At 39.6% G+C, this 24,274-nt stretch overlaps 1 protein-coding gene across 1 annotated transcript; it reads right to left on the bottom strand.

Moving 5' to 3' along the window:
- Positions 1-6,590: 6,590 nt before the first annotated feature.
- On the bottom strand, positions 6,591-13,520 carry LOC131245337 (shaggy-related protein kinase eta-like). Its single transcript, XM_058244726.1, has 2 exons — positions 13,111-13,520; positions 6,591-7,948 (listed from the first exon to the last, which is right to left on the bottom strand). Exons 1-2 carry the CDS (start codon positions 13,452-13,454, stop codon positions 7,132-7,134), a joined length of 1,161 nt encoding a protein of 386 aa, XP_058100709.1. The 5' UTR covers positions 13,455-13,520; the 3' UTR covers positions 6,591-7,131.
- Positions 13,521-24,274: the final 10,754 nt, after the last annotated feature.

The following is a 24,274-nucleotide window of genomic DNA, read 5'->3' as shown; positions in this document are numbered from 1 at the left end:
AAACATGGATACAGACGCAACAGATTTGCAAGAATTGGGAGAGGGAAGGAGCAGCAAATTTAAAGGGGAGAGTTATATATCTAATATGGTTTAGCAATGTATGATGATTGATACAGAGTCACATACGGTGTTTTGCTAACTAATCAAGTACTGCTTTTTGCTATATGGTGTTTTGCTAGATCAAAACTTAGAAGTGGTGAGACAAGTATGCTGCCATTTTATTTGGATGTTTTGATGGAGTTATAAAGGGAATTTAATTGCATTTTTGCATATGTTTATTTGATGCAGATGCGGTTTCCCACTGCCCACATACTGACAATCCTTCGCACCAGTATTATTGGATGGTCAGGATTGTCCAATTAGCAGGATTTTGCACCACAGGCCATTATGAGTGGATTCCAGAGTTTTCTCATCGTTTTCCCTTATCCCTTTAATCATTTATGAAGTTTGATCTCCTTCTTCTTGCATTACTGTGACATTTTCCTGCTTCAATCGATGTATGGGGGGCTGCACGTTGTCATGGTTGGATGAACTGGAACAGCCAACCTTTCGGATTCTGCTGCTAGCGGGGTAAGGTCCAAAGATCTTGTACCAGATATTCCTGACCACCAACTGGTGCAATAGAATCAACTGCTGAAAATAAACACTGAAGTGGGGTCCATCCAGCAATTCATACTGAAGGACCCCGGCAGCGCTGAGAATGTTATGGTGAATTCATTCCTAAGATGACAAAAAGGATCCAATTATATAGTAGGTGATATGATCGACTGTGGAAATGCACTATGCTCTAGGTGGTGGGACCGAATGGATGCCACTTCCCACCAACATTCAATCTCAGCCAGTGAAGACCGGAGAATGTCTTAACAAGTGCCACCAACTGCTGCAGTCTCCAACCTAGTCGGCACTGTGAGAAGATGCGCCGCACCCATTAGAAATTTCCACTAAAAGGCGTCCAATTGGATCATTCCCTTATGTTTGCAATTTCATTTCAATGCAGGCATCCTTACGGAGAGAACCATGACGGTCTTCCCAACAGGACGAACCAGGCTACTGGCACTTATGCGAGGGCCTGCATCTCTGTTGCTGTTGAATCCTGTCTTCCAGTGGTGGATATTTGGACCAAGATACAGCAATTTCCTGGCTGGCAGAAGGCTTGCCTCAGCTATTCCTCTTAACTGGACTAACCCTGAGTTGCATCATTTCTTAAATGGTGATGACTGTGGAGTACTGCATTAACCTCTGGGAAAAAAGGGTCGTCCAGAATATGTTTGTGCCACATGTTTTCTCATGATTGGGGCCGCAATTTTGTTTGTCTAGATTGATGCTTGTAATGTCAGTCGGTGTATCATCCACCATTGATTACAGAATGGTGGGTGCATAGCAGTACAGTGCCTTCTTAGCAGAAGTATTTGCGAAATACATCCTTGAAGTGGGTAATAGCTGACATTCTTCCAAGTGGCCGAAAGAAACCCGTCACTTAATTGCTGCCATTTCTCTAGCAGCTGAAAAATCCAGTTAATTGCTACCCATTTTACTAGCTGCAATATGTGTATAATGTCACAACAGAAAACAAGTGAAAGAGGAAGGTTTTTATCCTAATTTTTAATTGCAATTACTTAATGAAAATGGTATGTAAGACAAGCATTTCTAAGTGCCTCTCTAGCATAGTGTGGTGGATGATATGTGGGCACTTAGAAATACTTGCAAATTTGTAATTGCATACATCGTAATGTAGGCACACTGGGCTCGAGTGAGCTGGCTTGTGGGATGCAGGGCCACACTCAGGGTGGGCGGCCTGTGTGAGTCGGAAACCATGTGATGTGGGGCCCATGAGGGGGTTCAACTGAGGTCCTAACCCATAGGATGTGAAGCCTGGGCAATGAGATAAAGGGATCGATTTGCCACGCTTTATTAGTTCAAACTTTTGAACTAAATAGTTAATTGCCTGCATTAAATTGGTATCAGAAGAGGAGGTCTTGTATTCGAGACTCTTCACGGAGACCGAGGCCCTTACCAATGGAATGTGGAAATTGTGTTTCCCTATTTAGATTATGTAAATTTGTTATTATACATTGCATACTAGTTTTTTTTTTTTTTTTTTTTTTTTTTAATCACTTGTTTGCAATTCTATTCGCTTTTTCATCCAAATAAGTTCCTGGTTAATGTTGTTTCTAGTGGAATTGCAGCGACGGTTTGCACCCCATTGCCATTGGGAGCAGAATTATATTTGAGATGGTGGTGGAGGCCCTTAAAAAGGATGGTGTGAGCCCTGAGACCTTGTTACCCATTGATATCCCACCATTTACCGACTTCGAAAATCAAACCCCGATCAAACCTGCCAGGAACTGAGGTGGTCAGTTGGACTTCATTCTGTCGTTGATTCATGGGTTTCATCTGTTATTCAGGAAAAAAAAAAAAGAAGAAAAAACTGGTTTGTGGACGGTAGGAGAGACCGTCGTTGATTATCATTCACCTTATAATTACAATGGTAGATTATATTGCTGTAAGTTAGTTCTTTGCGTATGTGGGGTCTATTTTGGATAAGATTGTGGAATAAAAATCACATTGATTGAATGATCCTAACTATCCAATTGGTGGATTTCAATGAATTGTTAAAAATGTTATGGCCAACCGTCCAGATTCAACAGGGGTTTTTCTGATCAGTGATACAAGGACGATTTCCACTACAGCCCCTTGATTTGGACAGTCAATGTTCTCAAATATATGCCACATATAGGGTAGATATGTCATGCAATTTTAAGGCCGATGCTCGGTTCACGGGCCAGGCTAGTAGTTCACGGGCCAGTCTAGTAGGTCCAAGCCCGTCAAAGCCAGGTTGAATTGGGTGGGCTAGCCAGCCCATTGCCACCCTTAGTTGTATTTGAAAGCTCACGTAAGACGACTTTGTATGTGAACATAAAAATAACAAACGCTTTGATTTCAACCAGCAAATAAGTGCCTATTAAAGGGACGGTTGAGATCAATGATGGAAAATTGTTGGGGCCCACAGCAGGCTGATGTCAACTTTCAGATGGATAAGATCATCTGATAACTATGATAATTTCATAGTATTCCAAGCAAGCTGACAACCGTCCAAGTGTACGGATCCAATTAGGAGCACTATAACTTATCATGCTGTTGGAGCACTAGATCATTTTTAAAAGTCAATAGAGTTATCCATATCTGCTGTACGTAAACTTATAGAAGTATCCCAACGTCTACCTGTAAAAGTATCTCTGAGCTGTACAGAAGTTGAGACTACACCATGAAAATGAGAAGAGGGCCAGCCACTCATCAAGTGGGTATAGGTGTATGAAGATGGCCAATTTTATTTTATTTTTTTTAAACCGTCTATTTTTAGTATATAGGAGGCCCTGCCTGATGAGCGTCCCAGCCTGAATTTTTTTTCTCAGGTTGGTTATCTTCATGGTGGAGCCCATCTTATATACGGCTCATCTTTCTCATGTACTTCACAAGTTGGCACGTGTTCCACATGCAAAGGTTCATAAACTCGAGCTTTATTCATGAAAACACAAAAACTTCAAATTAAAAAATTAAAAAAAAAAATTAAAAAAAAAAAAATTAAAAAAAAAAAGAAAGAAGAAGAAGAAGAAGAAGAAGAAGAAGAAGTGACAGAAAGAGTAAAAAGCTCTCAGATACATGGAAATTTAGTGTAATGCAGGTGTTCTTCCATTATGTTGAGGATTGGGTCCACCAAGAACTTTCTTCTTGCTGTCCATATACATCATCATGGCCCTAACACGTCCTCTACGATCTAACGCTACGCCATTATCAAGGCCATCCGCCGCTGACTGCATGGTTGAAATCTCACGACTCATCCGTGCTTCCGACATTACCATGCAGCCTAACAAAATGATCACGAATAACATCTTTGCCACTCTTGAACTCGCCATCTCTCTCTCTCTCTCTCTCTCTCTCTCTCTCTCTCTCTCTCTCTCTCTCTCTCTCTCTCATTAAAGCTGGAAGAGGGAGTAGAGGGAGTTTGGAATGTATTAGCAAGCTGAAATATATAGACGGGAAGGTGTTGGTGGGAGATGAAACGTTGAAGGTTTTTTGGAGCATTAGATTTTAAATATGGTTGTCCACATGTAATCGACAAAATCCGACTCTGTTTTTGCCCACATGTTGGACGTGGAGTGTGTTGTCCTCACCTTCACTTGGCTCTTCATACCAATGCTTCCTCATATGTGCCGTTTTGTCAGTATTCCATATCTCCATCCTTGTATGGCAATAGATTACTGGATTTACCAACGCTGGGTGTGGATGAGCCAATGTTGCACGTGTATGCTCTGGTGGTGGGCCCCATAATCACATGAGTCACTCGACTCATGAGTAAGGGATTTTACTAAAAATAATTAAGTTGGGGAGTCGGTTCTAGTATAAGATATCTACTAAGTAAAGAACAACCTTAACCAATGAGGCATGCATAATAGTATGGTTTTGTGTAACATTCTATATTACTTATATTAAATTTCATTAATTTAAATATCTATTAGTGCAGTGTCTAACCATGCATCAATAATACCATTCATTCATTTATCTATCCATCCATTTAAATATCCATCTGTTCATTTATCCATTCATGAATTTATCCACCCATTCATCTATCCATCAATCTGGTCATTCATTTATTTATTCATCTATCTATTCATTTTTTTTAAAAATCTATCTATCCATCCATCTATTCATTGATTAAATATTTTCAGTCTTGCTTACAGATTTCTAATGTTCTTAATTTTATATGGATTTTTTGATACATATGTTCTACTTTTAAATTAAAACTTGCAGAGGACTTTACTCGTTGGGTGTCCCATTAAAGCAGTTGAGGACGGAGTTGCAATTGATTTATTTATATTTTAAATTGTTATTGTAATAAATTAAATGATGAAAGTTTTACTTCGAACATTAAAATTATGGAATAATTTGGATGATGTTGAGTGATGAAAGTTGTACCTTGAATACTATGATTATGTAATAATTTCGATGATATTTTCCTCTATTTTAATTTTAACTGGATGTTTGTTTGATTTGTGATGAAATTGTGGATGAAAGCTTAAATATTTTGAATAATACCCTTTGATGCGGTGTCAGGGTCAGTGTACCCAGGTGTCAAATTTCGGATCACGACAGTTACTCATCCTAATATTGTCAATTTATAAAAATTAAATAGCAAGTCAAATTGGATTAGGTTTTTACGTCAACCTACCTTGGATGAACATCAAGTCTTTTTTCTTTTCTTTTTTTTTGCTGTATTTTTAAACTTTGTCATGCATGTGAAAATGTGGATGGTTAAAAAGAAAATTGACAGTGATCTACGTTTAAACATGTTCTGGAAGAATGAATCCTAAATACAAACATAAAACTGTTCCGGAAATTGAACAATGTTGAAAACTATGAAAATGTTCGAAAGTAAATTGTCAATATATGTTGTTTATTTTTTAAGTTAATTTTTATGAAAATGTTAAAAGGTTAATGGTAAATAACACAACCATCTTATGTTATTTTAAAATTACTCATGATAATTAGCTTTTTGGGAAAAAAAAAATTACTTTTTTGAATAAATAATAACGATACTCAACTTTCAGCAAAAAATATCTTATTTGTAGAAATAAAATCAATTTCAATATGTGTAGAGGCCATTTTGATGAATCCCTTTCCATTAATGAATGCCTTGGATTTTGCAAACGTGCTACGTTAGCATGTGCTAACAGCGAGTGGCCATGGCATCTCTTGCATATTGTTTTTAGTCAAAATCAGTTAGGGCAACATGTGTTACACTGGTCGGGACGCTCACCTTTGTCACCTCTCATTACAAAAGCATTCCCTGAAACGAGGAATCCACACAAAAATGTTCACCTTGCATGCAAGTGTCAAATTTACATGTGTTATCTTCGTCTAACATCCTAACCGTCCAAAGTGGAGGATCCTCCCTTAAGAAAACTATGCGCACAAAAATCAGAACGATCGGCTCAATTGATAGGTATTTATGGATGAGCAGTACTGTACGTAAACATTGGAGGTTAATGGGGTTTGAACCATAGGGCATCTTTGGCTCACCTTTGTTAAACTTAAGTTGAACCACGCCGGGAGAGTCGAGACCGACTCAATTACAACTAAATGGGTCAGGTTGGGCAAGGCTTGGGCTTTATAAATTTCAAGTACTGGGTCATGTTGGGTCATTAGGTAATGGGTTACAGGTCGGTTTTAATTTCAGTTCTTATTCCCTTTGGCAAAAAGGTTGTGCCTTGGGTAACCCTAACTGGACCCAAAATCAACAGTCCGACACATTGCCATCCCCAGCGCAGCGAGTGCTCAGTGCTAAGGGCTGTTTGGGACATGGGGTTAGGTGTGATAAGGGAGTATGAAATAATGGCATTCTGTCCGATGTTTGGAATCAATGGGAGTGATTTAATTCAGGTATTTGACCTGCCAATTCCAACAAGAGAGACAGTAGGATTTTTGATAAATTTTAAAATCCACTATATTTGTGGGCTCCATGTTGATGCATGTGTTTCATCCGTGCCTTTATTTACTTCCATTTCGGCATCTTGACATTGTTTAATAGAAGCTTCTTTTTTTTCTTTTTTTCTTTTTTTTTTTTTTGAGTACAACAGGAATTTCCATTTTTCTAGCTCCAGAACACAGACTAAAAACATGTATACAAGTTGATAAAACTTGGAAGAAACCACATAGATATCCAATGTAAAAAAACTAGAGAGCCCTGCGGATTAAAACAGCATGGAAGGGAGAGTAACCAACCAACCTTTGTGCATTGGGAGTCTACAGCAAGCAGCCACCACGAAACTAAAAGAAGACCAGGTAAACAAGCCCACCCTTTCCTCCAGCCATGCTTCTCGCCCCCGCATCTTCTCACACTCATGGCTTCCTTACGGATTGCATCGAAACTATCCTATTCATCAGACAAGTATACAACACAGATATGTTGCCTGAAAGTAAACAAGCACCAACTCCAAAAGAGCAGCTGCCCATTTGGTCTAGAACTTCATAATGCTGGGCGCTGTATTTGATGGCCTCGATGCAACAATAACCACCATAAAGAGGCCTTTTTTCCTTAGCATACATCAAGAAGAAGAATCTCTGCCGGTCATCTTACGTGCCTGCCGGGTGCATGAAACAAAGACCAAATTGCCGCCTAACATGCTCTGGAATCAGCTTGTTGATAAGCTCTGGTGAAGCACCGGCCAGTTCTTGTTTAAAGTTGAAGAGAGCAGGTAAGGGGCGGCCATTTGGCAGGCGAGCATTGGGCTCCCGGAGTTCATCAAAAAAGGGATGTGCACATGCCTCTAGCGCAGTGCAGCGAAGACTAGGCGAGTAATGGAGAAGACGTGAAGCAAGATCGATCGCTTCTGGAGGCATTCGTTTATGGAAAACTTTGTGCCAAGGGCAAGATTTGATCCGAGGAAACCTAAAATCAGTATAATTAGGATTCATGCAACGAATTTCCTCCCGAGTTGGAGTACCAAGAACCTTGATGATTTCAACCAGCTGGTCCACTGCGCTTTCTCCAGGAAATAACGGCTGGCCAAGAAGCAGTTCAGCAAGAACACAACCAGCTGACCATATATCAATTGATGTTGTATATTCGGTCGCTCCAAATATAAGCTCCGGAGCACGGTAGTAGCGAGAGCATATGTACGATATGTTTGCTTCTCCCTTGACCAGAATTTTTGCACTTCCAAAATCACAAAGCTTGACCTGGTGGGTAAGAGGATCCACCAGAAGATTTTGAGGCTTCACATCCCTATGACAAACCCCAGGTACACTCTGAATATAAGCTAGGCCCCTAAAAATTTGATATGTATGAAGTTTCACATAGATAAGTGGCATCCGCTGGTTTGCATTGCAGTAGTGCTTCAGAACCCGATACAAAGTTTCTGGGACGTATTGTTGGGTTGTAAACCCAATCCTTTGCTGACGAGTGGCTGCGGCTACCTCAAAACAGAAAATAAACTTTTAAAAAGAAACAATGATATGCTGCTGTGTTAGAATCGTGTTTAAACGGAGATGAATACACGGTGCTGTTATAGGCTTTTCTTGTTACGTGAAAAGACTAATCTATCCCTGTCCAGATACATCCCAGGGGCAGCTAGAGAAAGAAAAAAATCTAGAAAAAATCTACTGTATATCTTCTCTTAGCTAGCAGAGTAAACTTAGAAAAAAAATCTCAACAGCTAGAAAGATCACACAGCTAGGAATCTAATTTTAGAAAGGAAATCCAATCTCACAGCTAGCAAAGCTAGCTCAGACGATGCTCATACGGTTTTGGATTTGCACAAATCCATCACCGCTTCCAACACTCCCCTTCAAACCAAAACCGGCTTCATTCCGAGCATCGTTCTTAGTCGTTTGAATGCATCTGTCGGCAATGCCTTTGTGAAAATATCCGCCACCTGTTCCGTAGTATGACAATACTCTAATTTTATCGTTTTTTGCTTCACATGATCTCTCAGAAAATGGTACCGGGTATCAATGTGTTTGCTTCTTCCATGCTGCACCGGATTTTTAGCTAGCTCGATTGCCGACTTGTTATCCACATATATGATCTATGGATTCTTCCTGCGGATGCTTCAGCTCCTTTAGCAGGTTTCTCAACCAAATTCCTTCACAGACGGTGGACGATGCTGCCATGTACTCTGCTTCACATGTGGACAGGGCGACCACACTCTGCTTCTTCGAATTCCATGTGAATGCTGTCGACCCAAGATAGAAAACATAGCCTGTGGTGCTTTTTCTTTCATCTTGATCACCACCCCAATCACTATCAGAGTATCCATACAACATCGCATCATCATTGTACGGATAAAAAAGACCAAACTCAATAGTCCCTTTGATATACCTCAGTACTCGTTTTGCAGCTAGCCAGTGTGATTCTTTTGGGGCTTCCATATACCGGCTTAGAAGCCCAACACTGTAGACTATATCTGGCCTAGTGATTGTGAGGTACCTTAAACTTCCGATTAGGCTCTTAAATAGGGTTGAGTCGACGTTTTTTCCTTCTCCATCTTTCGTGAGCTTCAGGCCTGTTGTAATAGGTATATTTACCGCTTTACAGTTGACCATTTGAAACTTCTCAAGAAGTTTCTTTGTGTACTTCTTCTGGGATATGTAAATGCCGTCGACTTGTTGCTTCACTTCAATGCCCAAGAAAAATGACATCAATCCACAATTAGTCATCTCGAATTCCTTAAACATAGCCTGCTTGAATTCTTCAAACATCGCCTGGCCGTTCCCAGTGAACAGCAGATCATCAACATATAAACAAGCGATAAGCATATCACCATGGACATTCTTTTTTGTGTAGACGGCATACTCATATGGACATTTGATGAAACCATTCTCTTGAAGATAACCGTCAATCTGTGCATTCCAAGCACGAGGAGCTTGCTTCAACCCATACAAGGCTTTCTTCAGCCGATACACCTTATGTTCCTCCCCTTGCATGACAAAGCCTTCAGGCTGGTCAACGTATACTTCTTCTTCGAGTATCCCATTTAGGAATGCAGATTTCACATCCAGTTGGTAAATCATCCAACTGTGATGAGCTGCAAGGGAGATAATCATTCTTATAGTGTCAAGGCGAGCAACTGGGGCAAAAACTTCTTCATAGTCTACCCCATATTTCTGTTTGTAACCTTTTGCTACGAGCCTTGCTTTATATCGTTCGATCTTACCATCGGCATTCCGCTTGATTTTGTACACCCATTTGAGACCAATGGTCTTCTGGCTTTTGGGGAGTGAGGTCAACACCCATGTTTGATTCTTCTCGATGGCATGAATCTCTTCTTCCATAGCCTTTCTCCAACATTCTTCATTCACAGCCTCCTCAAATGTGAGAGGCTCATGGTCCGCATACAGGCAGAGTAAATTTACTTCCTCAATTTCTGCATAGATGTCGTTGAGGCTTCTCATTTTAATAGGAGCCAAGGATGAAGGAGAATCAGATGAAGATGTGCTGGATGAATTCTGATTTGATGAAGTACTTTCAGGAGATATGGAGCGTACTCCTGGACTTCTGAGATCCGAAGGGGGTGATGTGGGTGTCTGCTCCTGATTCATATGCCTCTCTTCTTCATATACTTCTGCCTCAACCTGACTTTCTTTGGCCGAATCTTCCTGGTTCCACTTCCAAGATTCTTCCTCGCAGAATACTACATCTCTACTCACCACCAGCTTATTGGTTAATGGGTTGTAGAGTTTGTATGCCTTTGACTCTTCACTATAGCCGATGAAGATGCACTTTTCACCATGATCATCAAGCTTTTTTCTTCTCGCTTCTGGAACTTAAGCGTAGGTGACACACCCAAAGATCTTAAGGTGCGTCACGCTCAGCTTGTATCCACTCCATGCTTCTTGCGGTGTCTTGAATCTGACACTTTTGGTCGGACACCTATTAAGCAGATAGGTAGTACATGTAACTGCCTCTGCCTAGAAAGTTTTTGGCAAACTTTTCTCCTTCAGCATGGTTCTCGTCATGTCGAGGATGGTGCGGTTCTTCCGTTCCGCAATTCCATTTTGTTGTGGCGTGTACGCTGCAGTGTGTTGTTGCTTAATGCCATGTTCCCTGTAATATTCTCGAAAAACATTTGAGGTATACTTCGCACCTCTGTCAGATCAAGGGTTTTTATTTTAAGACCACTTTCTTTTTCAACAAGGGCCTTAAAATTTTTAAAAATAGTAAAAGCAGCAGACTTCTCTTTAATTACATACACCCACAATTTTCTACTGAAATCGTCAATGAAGGTAATAAAGTATTTATTACCTCCAAGGGAGATTGGCTCTAATGGTCCACAGATGTCAGTGTGAACCAACTGCAACGGTTCTCTTGCTCTTCGGGATACTCCACTCGGAAAGGAGTTTCTTTGTTGTTTCCCAAGTGTGCACGCCTCACACACATGTTCTGAAGCTTCAATAGTAGGCAAACCATGCACCATGCTTGATGAGGACAGAAGTTTTAGGCCACTGAAATTTAGATGGCCAAAGCGAAGATGCCACATCCAGGAATCATTCTTTGCTTTTCCATAAAAACACTTCTCAAGCATTGTGTTTATATGGAGAGGAAACATACGGTTCTTTGCCATCTGGACTTTTACAATCAAACGTCCATGCAAATCTCTAATGGAAAGAGAAGAGTTCTCCATGTGTATGACATACCCTTTTTCGAGGAGTTGTCCGAGACTCAGTATGTTACTCTTCATGTTAGGCACATAGTACACATTGGAGATATAGTTTGGAACACTATTCTTCTGAAAGATTTGGATTTTACCTTTACCTTTCACAGGTGTTTTTGATGAGTCTCCAAACGTTACATCGCCATGAACTCCTTCTGTGAGTTCCACAAAGAGTTTCTTGTCGCCGCACATGTGATTACTTGCACCCGTGTCGAGATACCATACGTCCTGCTGATCACTACCTTTCTCTTGTGCAAGGAGAAGTGTGGAGCTTTCTTGTTCATGTCCTGATGCTTCGGCATAGTTGGATCGCTCGTCTTGATTCATCGGCTTGCTCCAACAATCAGATGCATAGTGGCCAAGCTTGTTGCAATTATAGCATTGGATGTTCTTTGTACTTCCCCGTCCACGCATAGATCTACCTCTACCATTTCCTCTTCCATGGAAATTGGTATTTTTCTGTTGGTTTTGGGCATGACTTTGTTGGTATCCGCGCCCTCTGCCTCTTGCGCGATTGTTAGCAAACCGTCCACCACGTTGTGAACTTCCACGTCCACCATTGCTATCATTAAGAGTCAATCTTGACTCCAAAGCTTGTTCCATCGGCATGGAACTGGCATTCTTCTGCATTCGTTGCTCATGAACTTGTAACGATCCCATCAACTCCTCAATGGAGAGTTTCTCAATATCCTTTGATTCTTCGATCGCCACAACCACATGCTCAAACTTGGTTGTGAGGGATCGAAGTATCTTTTCAATAACTCGGACATCTTCAATCTTTTCACCATTTCTTTTCAAATTATTGACAGTTACAAGCAAACGCGAAAAATAATCAGTAACATTCTCACCTTCCTTCATGTGAGTTGCTTCGAACTCGGCTCTCAATGTTTGAAGGCGAACCCGCTTCACTCGATCTACACCCTTGAAGATGGTGCCAAGGGTATCCCATGCTTGCTTGCTTGATGTTGCTTCGGCAATCTTTTCGAAGGTGGATTCATCCAAGCCTTGATAGAGGAGAAACAAAGCCTTATTGTCTCTCTTCCTTTGATTTTTGAGAGCAGTCTTTTCTTCGTTGGTGAAGGCAGCTTCTTCTTCCATAGTGGGTTCTTCATACCCATCGGTGACGATCTCCCATAGTTCTTGCGACCCGAACAACGCCTTCATTTGGATGCACCATTTTTCATAGTTGTCCTTTGACAACTTAGGAACCTGCGGCTGGATTGTGCTAGCCATCTTTTCTATTTTTTTTAAAGGAATGGCTGTTTCTTTTTTGAAAAATGAAGGGAGATAGAAATCTGATTTTTTTTTTAAAATAGATTTTTTTTTTGCTAAAATCTAATTTTTTTAAAACAGTTTTTTTTTGAAGACCTGCGGCTGGAATCTGATTTCTTTTGAAAAAAGCTGATTTTTTTTGAAAACCGGGAGTGCAGGATCTGCCTCTTGCTGATGAGGCCCAAGGATCGTCGGCTCTGATACCACTTTGTTGGGTTGTAAACCCAATCCTTTGCTGACGAGTGGCTGCGGCTACCTCAAAACAGAAAATAAACTTTTAAAAAGAAACAATGATATGCTGCTGTGTTAGAATCGTGTTTAAACGGAGATGAATACACGGTGCTGTTATAGGCTTTTCTTGTTACGTGAAAAGACTAATCTATCCCTGTCCAGATACATCCCAGGGGCAGCTAGAGAAAGAAAAAAATCTAGAAAAAATCTACTGTATATCTTCTCTTAGCTAGCAGAGTAAACTTAGAAAAAAAATCTCAACAGCTAGAAAGATCACACAGCTAGGAATCTAATTTTAGAAAGGAAATCCAATCTCACAGCTAGCAAAGCTAGCTCAGACGATGCTCATACGGTTTTGGATTTGCACAAATCCATCACCGCTTCCAACACGTATTACATGACCAAGTTGAGGAAAAGCTCGTCCTTGCTCGTGGTTGAGAAGAAACAGTGTTTCAAAGAGATCACGTTTGGGTGGTCCATTGAACGCATCAATTGTAAATCTCGATTTTTATACCGTCTGTCCTGTAAGACCTTTTTTATAGCTACGGTCTCTCCAGTCTCCAAGAATTTAGCCTGAAAGACAATTCCGAATGATCCAGTACCCACAACACGCTCTGCCATGTAACTAATTGTCCGCTTCGGTTCGGCATTTTTGCCACCGATTGTAGTGGAAATGATGTGGCCAGTGACCGGATCATTCCCCTCGATAACAGATGCTGATATTTCCTCATCGTCTCCCATCTTCGGCACGCGAGGCGCGATCTTCACTCCCTCATTCTCTGGTGGATGAGGCCCCAGCGGCTTGTTTAATAGAAGCTGAGACTTGATGACACTATATATTTGGTACACATGGAAGACGTACTTGCACCGAAGAGATCTTTGATTGATTTTCCCTCGGCTGTTATTAATACAATGGAACTTACACCTTATGCGTACTTTCAGGAGATGAATCATTGGACGCCACGGACCACAGTCAATGTGCTCATTTATGAGGCAATGTACCTGGCATATCTATAAAAGACCTATTAAGAGAATGGATCTAATCACGAATCTGGTAACGATATTCTTGGTAAGGCCATCTCTCATAGTCCTTTTAAAATGGAAGATCCTTACAAAGACACTCAAAAAGTCATCAGCGCTTGAGAAGGTTTTGAATATTAGGAATTCAAATAAGCTAAAATACTTAATAAAAAACTAAAATATCACTATAAGGCCCTCAATTCCTCTTAGCGGGAAGATAAGATTGTCACTATGTGTTGTATAGGATTAAACAGTAGTAACAAAACCTTCAAATAAGGCCCACCTTATATTTATATGCTATCCAAACCGTTTATAAGGTCATTCCCAATTGGATGAAGTGAGAACATATCCAAAACTTCCATGGACTATCTAAGTTTATTTTCCATCCAATACGTTAATAAGGTTGCAAATACCTGTATAAAGAGGGAAAAAAAATCACATGGATCCAAAACTTCTGTGACCCTAAAAAGGGTTTCAATGGTAGACGTCCAATTCCCCACTGCTTTTGGTAGCTTTTTTTTTTTTCGTCTCAAGCTTTAATACGAGCACGCCAAATAGATGGATGATTTGGATATAACACATACCTCATGATGGAGCCTTAGAACTTGTTGACGTCAATACAACAGCTATATAGCTAGTGTGAGGTACACCGACCAATCAGCATCCTACTTGGACACGGATTAGCTACTGACAAGTTGAATAGCGAGATTGGCTACCGAAGTGACGTCATTAAGTTTCATGGGTCCACTATGATGTATGTGGGCCCACTATGATGTATGTGCTTTATCTACACCATCTATCTATTTGGAGATTTAATTTTAGAGTATGAATTAAAGAATGAGGCAGATCCAAATGTGTAGTTGACCCCACCACAAAAAATAGTAGCGAGATTACTGCCTACCGTTGAAACCTTCCTAAGGCTCACCATGATTTTTATTCGAAATCCAACTTGTTCGCGAGTTAATACAGACATGAAAGAAGGGAAAAAACAAATATCAGCTTGATCAAAAACTTTTGTGGCCTATTTAAGTTTTTAATGGTGGGCGTCACTCTCCCCACTTTTTTCTATGGTGAGGTTCACTGTAGCTTTGGATTTGACTCATTCTTCGGATCTTTACCTAAAATTATATTTCCAAATGGATGGACGGCGTGGATATAAAACGTACATCATGATAGGACCCACATAACTTGGTGACATAACTTTAGGAGCGAGTCTCGCTACTCATCCTATCAGTTTCCAATCCGCGTCCGCGGAAACAGATTGGCTACTCCCCTACCACCAGCCAATAGCTGATGATCAGGGCTATGTGGGCCCCACCATGATGTATGTGTTTCATCCATGTCGTCCATCTATGTTTCTAGATCATTTTATGATATGAGACCAAAAATGAGGTATATCCCAATCTCAAGTGGACTACATTACAGGAAAACAGTGTTGAATGAACATCGACTATTAAAAACTTTTTGGGGGCCATAAAAGTTTTGAATCAAGCTGATCTTTGTTTTTTCCATTCATCTAGGTCTATATGACCTAATCAACAGATTGGATGTCTAATAAACAGTACATTGGGCCTTAGGAGAATTTTAATGGTGGATATCCAATAACTATTGTTTTCCTGTGGTATGGTCCACTCGAGATTTATTTTTGGTATCAAGCCCTAAAATAGTTTTTTAAAATGGATGAAACACATACATCATGGTGGGATAAAGAAGTTTCACAGGTTAAAAGTTAATTTTGTATTACACAAACAATTTAAAGAGAAAAAAATTGTAGTAATAACTTGAAAATGAATATTTTGGAAGCAAAAATTTTTATTTAATGAAAAATTCATTGCGTGCATTCTGCATTCACCATTAAGCCAAACTCCTATCACAGAAAGAATTCAGTGAAAAACCACTTACCGCTTTTCTTCTTCCACATCAATGACGCATTAATTAACACCACTAAACATGGAACATTTTCCCAGTTCCGTGTTAAGTTTAAAAATTCAGCGTTAACAGTCCCTTAGTGTATTTGAAAGCTCACGTACGTACGACTTTGCACGTGAACATAAAAATTACAAACACTTTGATTCCAACCAGAAAATCAGTGCCTATTAAAGCGACGGTTGAGATCACTGATGGAAAATTGTTCCAATCAAATTTGAACCATTTATTTGTTCGGGCCCACAGTAGGCTGACGTCAACTTTCCGATGGATAAGATCATCTGATAATTATGATAATTTCATAGTATTCCAAGCTGACAACCATCCACGTATACGGATCCAATCAGGAGCGCTATAACTTATGGTACTATTGGAGCACTAGATCATTTTTCAAAGCCAATAGAGTTATCCGTATCTGCTGTACGGCCAGTTTGGCCGGACCGTTCCCACGGTATTAGGAGGGATGGGATCCCGGGATATGCATGACGAGCCAAACAGACCCGGTGAACTTGTCCCGGTATATAAGCAATCCATGGATCTTAAAACAATCCACTGACATCACCACCATTACATTAAAATTGATCCCAACCCTTGGTTGGACGGATCAGAAGGTAAAATCCCAGGATATGTCCGGCGTGCCAAACAGACCCAGTGAACTTGTCCCAGGATATAGCAATCCCATAGATCTTAAACCAATCCACTGACACCACCATCATTACCTTAAAACTCATCCCATCCCTCCTAATCACATGGGATTAGCCCGGCCAAACAGACCCTAAACTTGGAAGAGTAAAGTATCCCCTCGTCTACCTGTAAAAGTATCTCTGACACGAGAAGAAGTTTGGACTACACCATGAAGATGACATCACATGAGGGCCAGCCCACTCTTCAAGTGGGTTATATGTGAATGAAAGATGGCCAATTTTATTTTATTTTTTTAAAACCGTCCATTTTAGTATAGAGGAGGCCCTGCCTGATAAGCGTCCCAGCCTGATTTTTTTTTTTCTCTCGGGTCATCTTCAGGTGGAGCCCATCTTATGTACGGCTCACCTTTCTCATGTACTTGACAAGTTGGCACGTGTTTCACATGCAAAGGTTCATAAACTCGAGCTTTATTCATGAAAACACAAAAACTTAAAAAAAGAAAAAAAAAAAGAAAAAAAAAAAGAAAAAGAGACAGTAAAAAGCTCTTGGATACACGGAAATTTAGTGTAATGCAGGTGATTTTCAATGATGTTGAGGATCGGGTCCGCCAGGAACTTCCTTCTTGCTGTCCATATACATCATCATGGCCATAACACGTCCTCTACGATCAAACGCTACGCCATTATCAAGGCCATCCGCCGCTGACTGCATGGTTGAAATCTCACGACTCATCCGTGCTTCCGACATTACCAAGCAGCCTAACAAAATGATCACTAATAACATCTTTGCCACTCTTGAACTCGCCATATCTCTCTCTCTCTCTCTCTCTCTCTCTCTCTCTCTCTCTCTCTCTCTCTCTCTCTCTCTCTCTCTCTCTCTCTCTCTCTCTCTCTCTCTCTCTTAAAAGGTGGAAGAGGGAGTTTGGAATGCTGAAATATATAGACGGGAATGTGTTAGTGGGTGATAAAACGTGAAAATCCGACTCTTGTTTTTTGTCCGCATGTCGGAGGTGGAGTACTGTGTTGTCCTCAACTTCTCTTGGCCCTTCATGATGTGCCAATGTTGCACGGGTATGATCTGGCAGTGGGTCCCATAATCACATGAGTCACTCGACTCATGAGTTAGATATTCTACACTAAAAATAATTAAGTTGGAGAGTCGGTTCGAGCATAAGATATCAAAGTGAAGAACAACCTTAACAAGTTAATTAGGTATGCCTACTGGTACGGTTTTGTATATAACATTCTCTCTCTCTCTCTCTCTCTCTCTCTCTCTCTCTCTCTCTCTCTCTCTCTCTCTCTCTCTCTCTCTCTATATATATATATATATATATATATATATATATATATATATAACTTATATCAAATGTAATTAATTTAATATCTATTATTGCAGTGATTTGAAATTGCATATTGTCCGACGCATGCATTTCCAGCCCCAGCGCAGCGAGTGCTCGGTGCTAAGGGCTGTTTGGAACATGGGATTAGGTGTGATAAGGGAGCAAGCTAGTATGAAATTGCATATTGTCCAATGTACATTCTGTCGCACATTTGGAACTAATAGGAGTGATTTAATTCAGGTATTTGACCTTCTAATTCCAGCGAGAAATATTGTGGCATTTAAAATCCACTATATATTTGGGCTCCACATTAAGTTGATGCATGTGTTTTATCCATGCCTTCTATTTACTTTCATTTCGGCATCCTAACATGTTCTAAAAGGAAACTAGCACATGGTGACACTGTGTATTTGGTACACATGGAAGGCATACTCGCACCTAAAGAGATTTTCGATTAATTTTCCTTTAGCCGTTATTAATACAATGGCACATACCCTTATGCGTACTTTCAGGGGATGAATCATCGCATGTCATATAGCCACAGCCAATGTGCCCACTTATGAGGTAATGTACTTGGCATGTCTATAAAAAAAACTACCGAGAGAACGAATCTAATAACGAATCTGGTGATAATATTTTCGGTGAGGTCTCTCATAGTACTTTCAAAATGAGAGATCCTCTTAGGGATATTCGAAAAGTCAATAGCGCTCAAGAAAGTTCTGAACATTAGGAGATCGGACTTATGTCCAAGCTAATCCATTTGTGGTTTAGACCCAAGTAGGGAGAAACAGATACATCAATTCGGATAGGTTCCTATTCTGTACATTAATCAGAATTAAAAGATTGTGAGAACTTAATCTAACCTAGCCTGATAAAAAATCAGGTGTCAAATCCTACCTTACTTGAAATCATCACCAATTGGATGGTTATATGTGTGTGTGTTGGGGGATCGTGGAAGCAAGACAATCTGGTTGTCTTCATTAGAGAAGCTTTGGTGGTTACAGACCTGATTTTTGGTGGACTATGAACATCTCTGCAACAGATCAACTATAAGAAGAAGATCCGAGAAGCCAACAAGTTTGGATCTAACTGTAACCCTTTTTATCCAATGAAAGTTGCAAGTTCCAAAACAATCAAAGGGGTTGTCATATCCAAAACTACAACGTGAGCATGAAAGACCGAGAAGCAACAAGGAAGACTAGCGAGGAGTTTCATTGCTTTAACAAGTTATAAAATGAGCACACAAAGAAGAGAACTAGGTCCCACGCCAAACATATTTATCTATACTTTCATTTATATTTCATTTTCTTAGTTTAGCTTAGCATAAGTAGCTACTGCATAATGGCTCCCACTATAATATCTCAAAAGTATGAGTAAATATCATCAACCTTAAGTTGTAGGATCATGTTTAATTGAGTTCCGATTGAGTTGATCATACCGACTTAGTCACATCTTGTTGACCACCCGCCTCGATCGTTTGTTTTAATAGACGAATCAGGTATTTATATTGAGTATTTGTCTTAGTTTAGTTTTGCTTTCGTTTATTTATTTGGTTGATTGTAATAGACCATTCACCATAAATATGAATAAAATCGACATTGTTTAGCTTAATTTATTCTATTTATTTGTATATTCTTATTCACTTAAGAGGCATATATACAAACAAGATGGTGAAAGAAAAAATTCTTAAAACTATGGACTCACGTATATTGTCACAAGGCAAAAATAACTTATTCGGAAGGGCTAACCCCTACCATTTCACAAATTACTTAAACAAAGCGCAAACCGATGGTTGAGATTACTAAATTCCGGTCTAGTTTCTAATCTATCTATCTCGACACGAGGAGACACCAACTATTCAATCAAAACCTTTGAGTCGAGCAAATTCTGGTAAGCCGGTGCATCTTACTCTCACACGAAGAACCAATTCAAGCCTTTGCTTAGACACGTGGCCTAATTTGATTGAATTGACATTAACAAATTCCATCGATATGCACCTTTTACATGTGATACTTGGGTAATTTGTGAATACAGGTGACCTATAATAGCTTTGAAATTTGATTTGTTAATTATAATTCCAACGGCCATCGAACATTGGTTTCACATCAAACATTGTTTTTCTCATAGAAAAAATTGATCCCAAATGGCTGATTGAATGGTCAAAATACAATTTTATTTCATAGAAATATTATCATTATGTAATAAAGGTGTTCCATCTAATATACTCCAGTACCACCAAATCCTGTGTTCCAAGGCTTGCCCTAGTTAGATTCTTTCAGCGCGGAACTAGTAATCCAATGCCGTATCTAATGTAACTGGCATCAATTGAATAACAAGTGTTTGGAAGCTTGGAAAATAAACGGAGAAAGTAGACAATTTCTTTTTAAATTATCTTGAAAATTATTTTGCAAAAAGCATTTAGAGAGAGAGAGGGAAAAAACACCCACTGAGAGCTACTAATTATTTGTACAATACCTTAAAATGATACGAGAAAAGTGATGAACGGTGTGGATAAAACACTTACATCACGATGGGCCCCACAGAGCCCTGCCCGGACGGATGGACAAGGGCAGGACGCAATCCACTTCCCTTATCGAATCCAAAAGATAACCTCCCTTTGACTTATTAATTGCTTTGTTCTCATCCAATAAAATATATATTTTTTAACAACTTGGATAGTTGAAAGTTGAGATGAGGATTGAGGATCCACACAGCACCTTATGGCATTTGAAAGCATGTGTAACATTAGTCTTCGGACCACTGAAGTGAGACCGTAGCGCCAGCTGGGCCATGCGAATCGGAAGGGGATTGCGTGGTGTGTCACTCACGACACACCACCGGCCACGATAGTGTGTTGACATTACCAATTTCAGTGAGCCCCAACATGATGTATGTGTTATATCCACACCGTCCATCCATTCGGCAAGATTATTTTAGCGGATGAGTCAAAAAATGAGGAAGATATATAAGCTCAAATGGACCACACCACATAAAGTAAACGAGACAATATGCCTACTGTTAAAACCTTTGTAGGGTGATTATATGTTTATTTTCAATCCAACTTGTTCATAAGAGCACGTGCACCAGTATAAAGGGAAAATAAGAGATATTAGCTTGATCTAAAACTCTTGTGGCCCTAAAAAATTTCAATGGTAGGCATTTAATCTCCACTGCTCTCTGTGGTATGGTCTACTTGAGCTTCCAATCTATTTCATTTTTGGAAAATTTCCCTAAAACAATCTCTCCAAATGGATAGAGGACTTGGACATAACACATAGATCATGGTGGGGCCGACGGAACTTGATGACGTCAACACACCAAGAAAGTCGGCGGTGCGCGCGGCAAACCACGCCCTCGGATCGGTGTAAGAGCCACTTTTCGAGGTAAGGCCCACTTTAAAAAGGCCATCGAGTCTTTTCTTGTTTTGTTAAGAAGATTCTAAGCATTATAAAAAGGATATGATTGTAAGTCCTTTGACCCTTACATGGTTTCACCTGTCCACATATCCAACGGCCAGGATTGTATACGCCAACCAACGCTTACGCATAGGCTCTTCATCGTCTGACTTCCACTTGAACGGTTGCGATCATACATATGCATGGCCCACCTAGCTAACTACTAATTCACTTTGGTAGTCCACGGACTACAAGACGGACCCTCCAAAAATATTTACCAACTGAAACTTCAAATAGTTTTTGGACGTAGGAATTATGGGATCCTGCTCATCAGCGCACGTTCTGTTGGCTGGTGACGCAGGAGTGCCCATGGTTACATGATCTCGAGTGCTAAGTTGGTGGGCCCCTCTATGGATGATGGATGAGTCAGAAATCTTCCTAATTGGAGGACCCCTCTCCTTTGATCAATGGCTTAAAAATACAATATGGTCCAGTTGGAGTTATCTGATACTGTACACGTGTCATACATTAAATCAAATTAAATAGACTAACTTTTGGAACGCACTGTTCCTGAGTCACAGTCCCAAAATCAGATTGGTTAAACGATCTTAACCTCTGATTCTTGGAAACTTGTTTGTTGGAATAGTTCCAATAGATATCTTTCTTTTTTGACCGTCCAATAAGTGCCCACCAATCAGATAGCTAGATAATCAAACAATCTTAGCTTTCGGTTCATGATACATTTTAAGTGGGCCAAATAATTTGAACAGTCTAATTTGAATTGCTTATATGGCAAGTATGAATTTCTTAGTAATTTTCAAGTCGCTGCATATCATCCATCGTACTATCAGATTATCCAAATTTGTTCTTATGAAATGAATGAAAGTCCGCCCCACTAATGATGGAGGTACTATTGAAAATGGGTGTTTTTTTTTTTTTCCCGCCCTCACACCCACACACACCACATGGGTACTCAAAACTCATGACCTATGTTGAAACCCACGGGGTCTACCACTGAGCCATGAGTAGGGACCCTAGTTGCAAATGGGTTGGGTCAGGCAAAAAATCTCTCAAAACCGAACCCATTTCGATCTGAACTTAATTTTTAAATGGGTTTGAATTGAACCATCTTAAATGGAGTGGTGGTGAGGACGCAGATTAATGGAGAGAAGGCCTTATCTAATGGGTCCCCACCTTAAAATTTTCAAGTGAAATAAAAATTTTCTTTGGAACCAGGTAATTGATATTTAGGGCACGTTTGGATACCACCAAATAAGTTACTTTTTCTACTTACAGCAGTAGGTAAGTAAGTTTGGTTTATGATTAGTCCCAAGTCACTTTTTTTTTTCTTCTTAAAGTTACTTAATCACTTCAGCTAATTTTGTTAGCTTTTCTATTTTTCATAACTTGTTGAAGAGAGAATCAAGAGAGATGAAAGAGAGAAGAAGCTATAAGCATGTTGTTTATCAAACATACTTGTCTGCTTAATAAGTAAAACTACGATAAGATATTTATAGCATAAGTAGCTTATCTTAAGTAACTTACCATCCAAATGCCCCTTTATATGTCTCCAATTCTATTCGCTATGATTAAGGGGGCATTTGGATCATAAGTTACTTTACATAAGCTACTTATGTCTCAAGTAACTTAGTTTTTATTTATTTCGTAAATTAGTAAATTTGGTAAACAACATACTTGTCAACTAGAAAGAGACAAATCAATCTTAGCTGTATTGCTAAATTCAAATAGCTTGGATTCAATAGGAGAGAGAATTTTATATATTTTCTTTTTCATTATAACCCCGCTATCATAAGAATATAGATAAGGTTGCCCTGGAGACCTCATGCATAAGATGCGGGATAGGTCATGGACGACAGTATGGAGGGCCAAGAAAGAGAGAAATCAGGACATAGGGGCATAGAGTTAAAAGTTCTAAAAAACATAAATTATTCCCCAAACCATAGAAAACAATATTCATCACCAAACTCTTGAACATAAGATGCTGACAAGAAGCATTTCCTACCAATAAAAGTTAAAACTATGAACTCCGATGGCTTGGGTAGATGATCTCATTTTGCTCCTCCGAGTGATATGGCACATTGATGGTAACAACTAACAACCTCTTCTATCAATTTTGGCATTGCCTCATCTTTTCCAACACTCACTATCACATTGCTCCTTGGATGATGTCTTTCAATTTTGTCATAACCTTAGCAATGACTTGCACAATCGTCTTAGACTCATGTTGTTGGTCGAAGTGATATTGTAGACGCCTTCTCTAATATTCTTGGATCACTAGCTTAAAAAATTCTGGTAAAATGATATACTTTGGAATGAGGTCTTTGGTACTCGTATACTTATAGAAAGTGAAGCACCATAAAGTAGACCAGTTTAAAATTTCAAGAACGAAATTAATATCAAATTTGTAACTACAATTATCTTCTTTGTTGCATAGAAATGAGTACGGAGATGAAGGAAAGCTCACCTGAAATGTTGATTCTCAACTACTAGAGGAAGAAAACACTATACACATTATAAGATCTATGGATTTGGTAAACTAAGATTTCTAGGAGAGATTAATACTCTAGGGCTAGGCTTAAGAGGAGATGGAAAGTGTCTCAAATGAAAACTATACACCTATATTTATATGCCTCAATCCTCGAGAAATCTTAATTAGAAGCAAACTCCAATATTTCATATGTTATTATTACCCTTCTCACGATAAGAAAAACCAATAAATTCCTTCTAATTAAGTCAAGTACAAGAACTCTGTGACCAATTCTTCTTAGGAGATGACATTGCACCAAATTAATATAATAATATAAATATTTTTTCAAAATTGTTCCCAGTAATATTTGATGTCCATTCAATATGACATCTTAGGTAAGTCTGATGCCCATTATCACCATTGTAGGATTATTTATCACTACAAGAAAATTATACTTTACCGGCGGTCAAAACCGCCGGTAAAGACCCAAAAACCGCCGGAAAAAATTTTACCCGCGGTCAGATAACAGCCGGTAAAGGCTTTATCGGCGGTCAGGACCTTTATTGACTATTATGCTGGACGTGCTAAATCGCTAGTTTTTGCCAGAAATTTGGTATAAAGCTACGGGTTTTATCCGTAGCTAAATGTGCTTGTCCACAGAGCCCTGTCGCCATGGTGCCGTAGTTCTTTAATAATTTGCTACGGATTGAGTTCGTAGCTATTTATGTCATGGCCACCGAAAATCCGT

The sequence above is a fragment of the Magnolia sinica genome, chromosome 5 (genome assembly GCF_029962835.1).
Source record: "Magnolia sinica isolate HGM2019 chromosome 5, MsV1, whole genome shotgun sequence".
NCBI lineage: Eukaryota > Viridiplantae > Streptophyta > Magnoliopsida > Magnoliales > Magnoliaceae > Magnolia > Magnolia sinica.
Note: the sequence above shows the minus strand (reverse complement) of the source record. Positions and strands in the feature narration are given on the sequence as shown.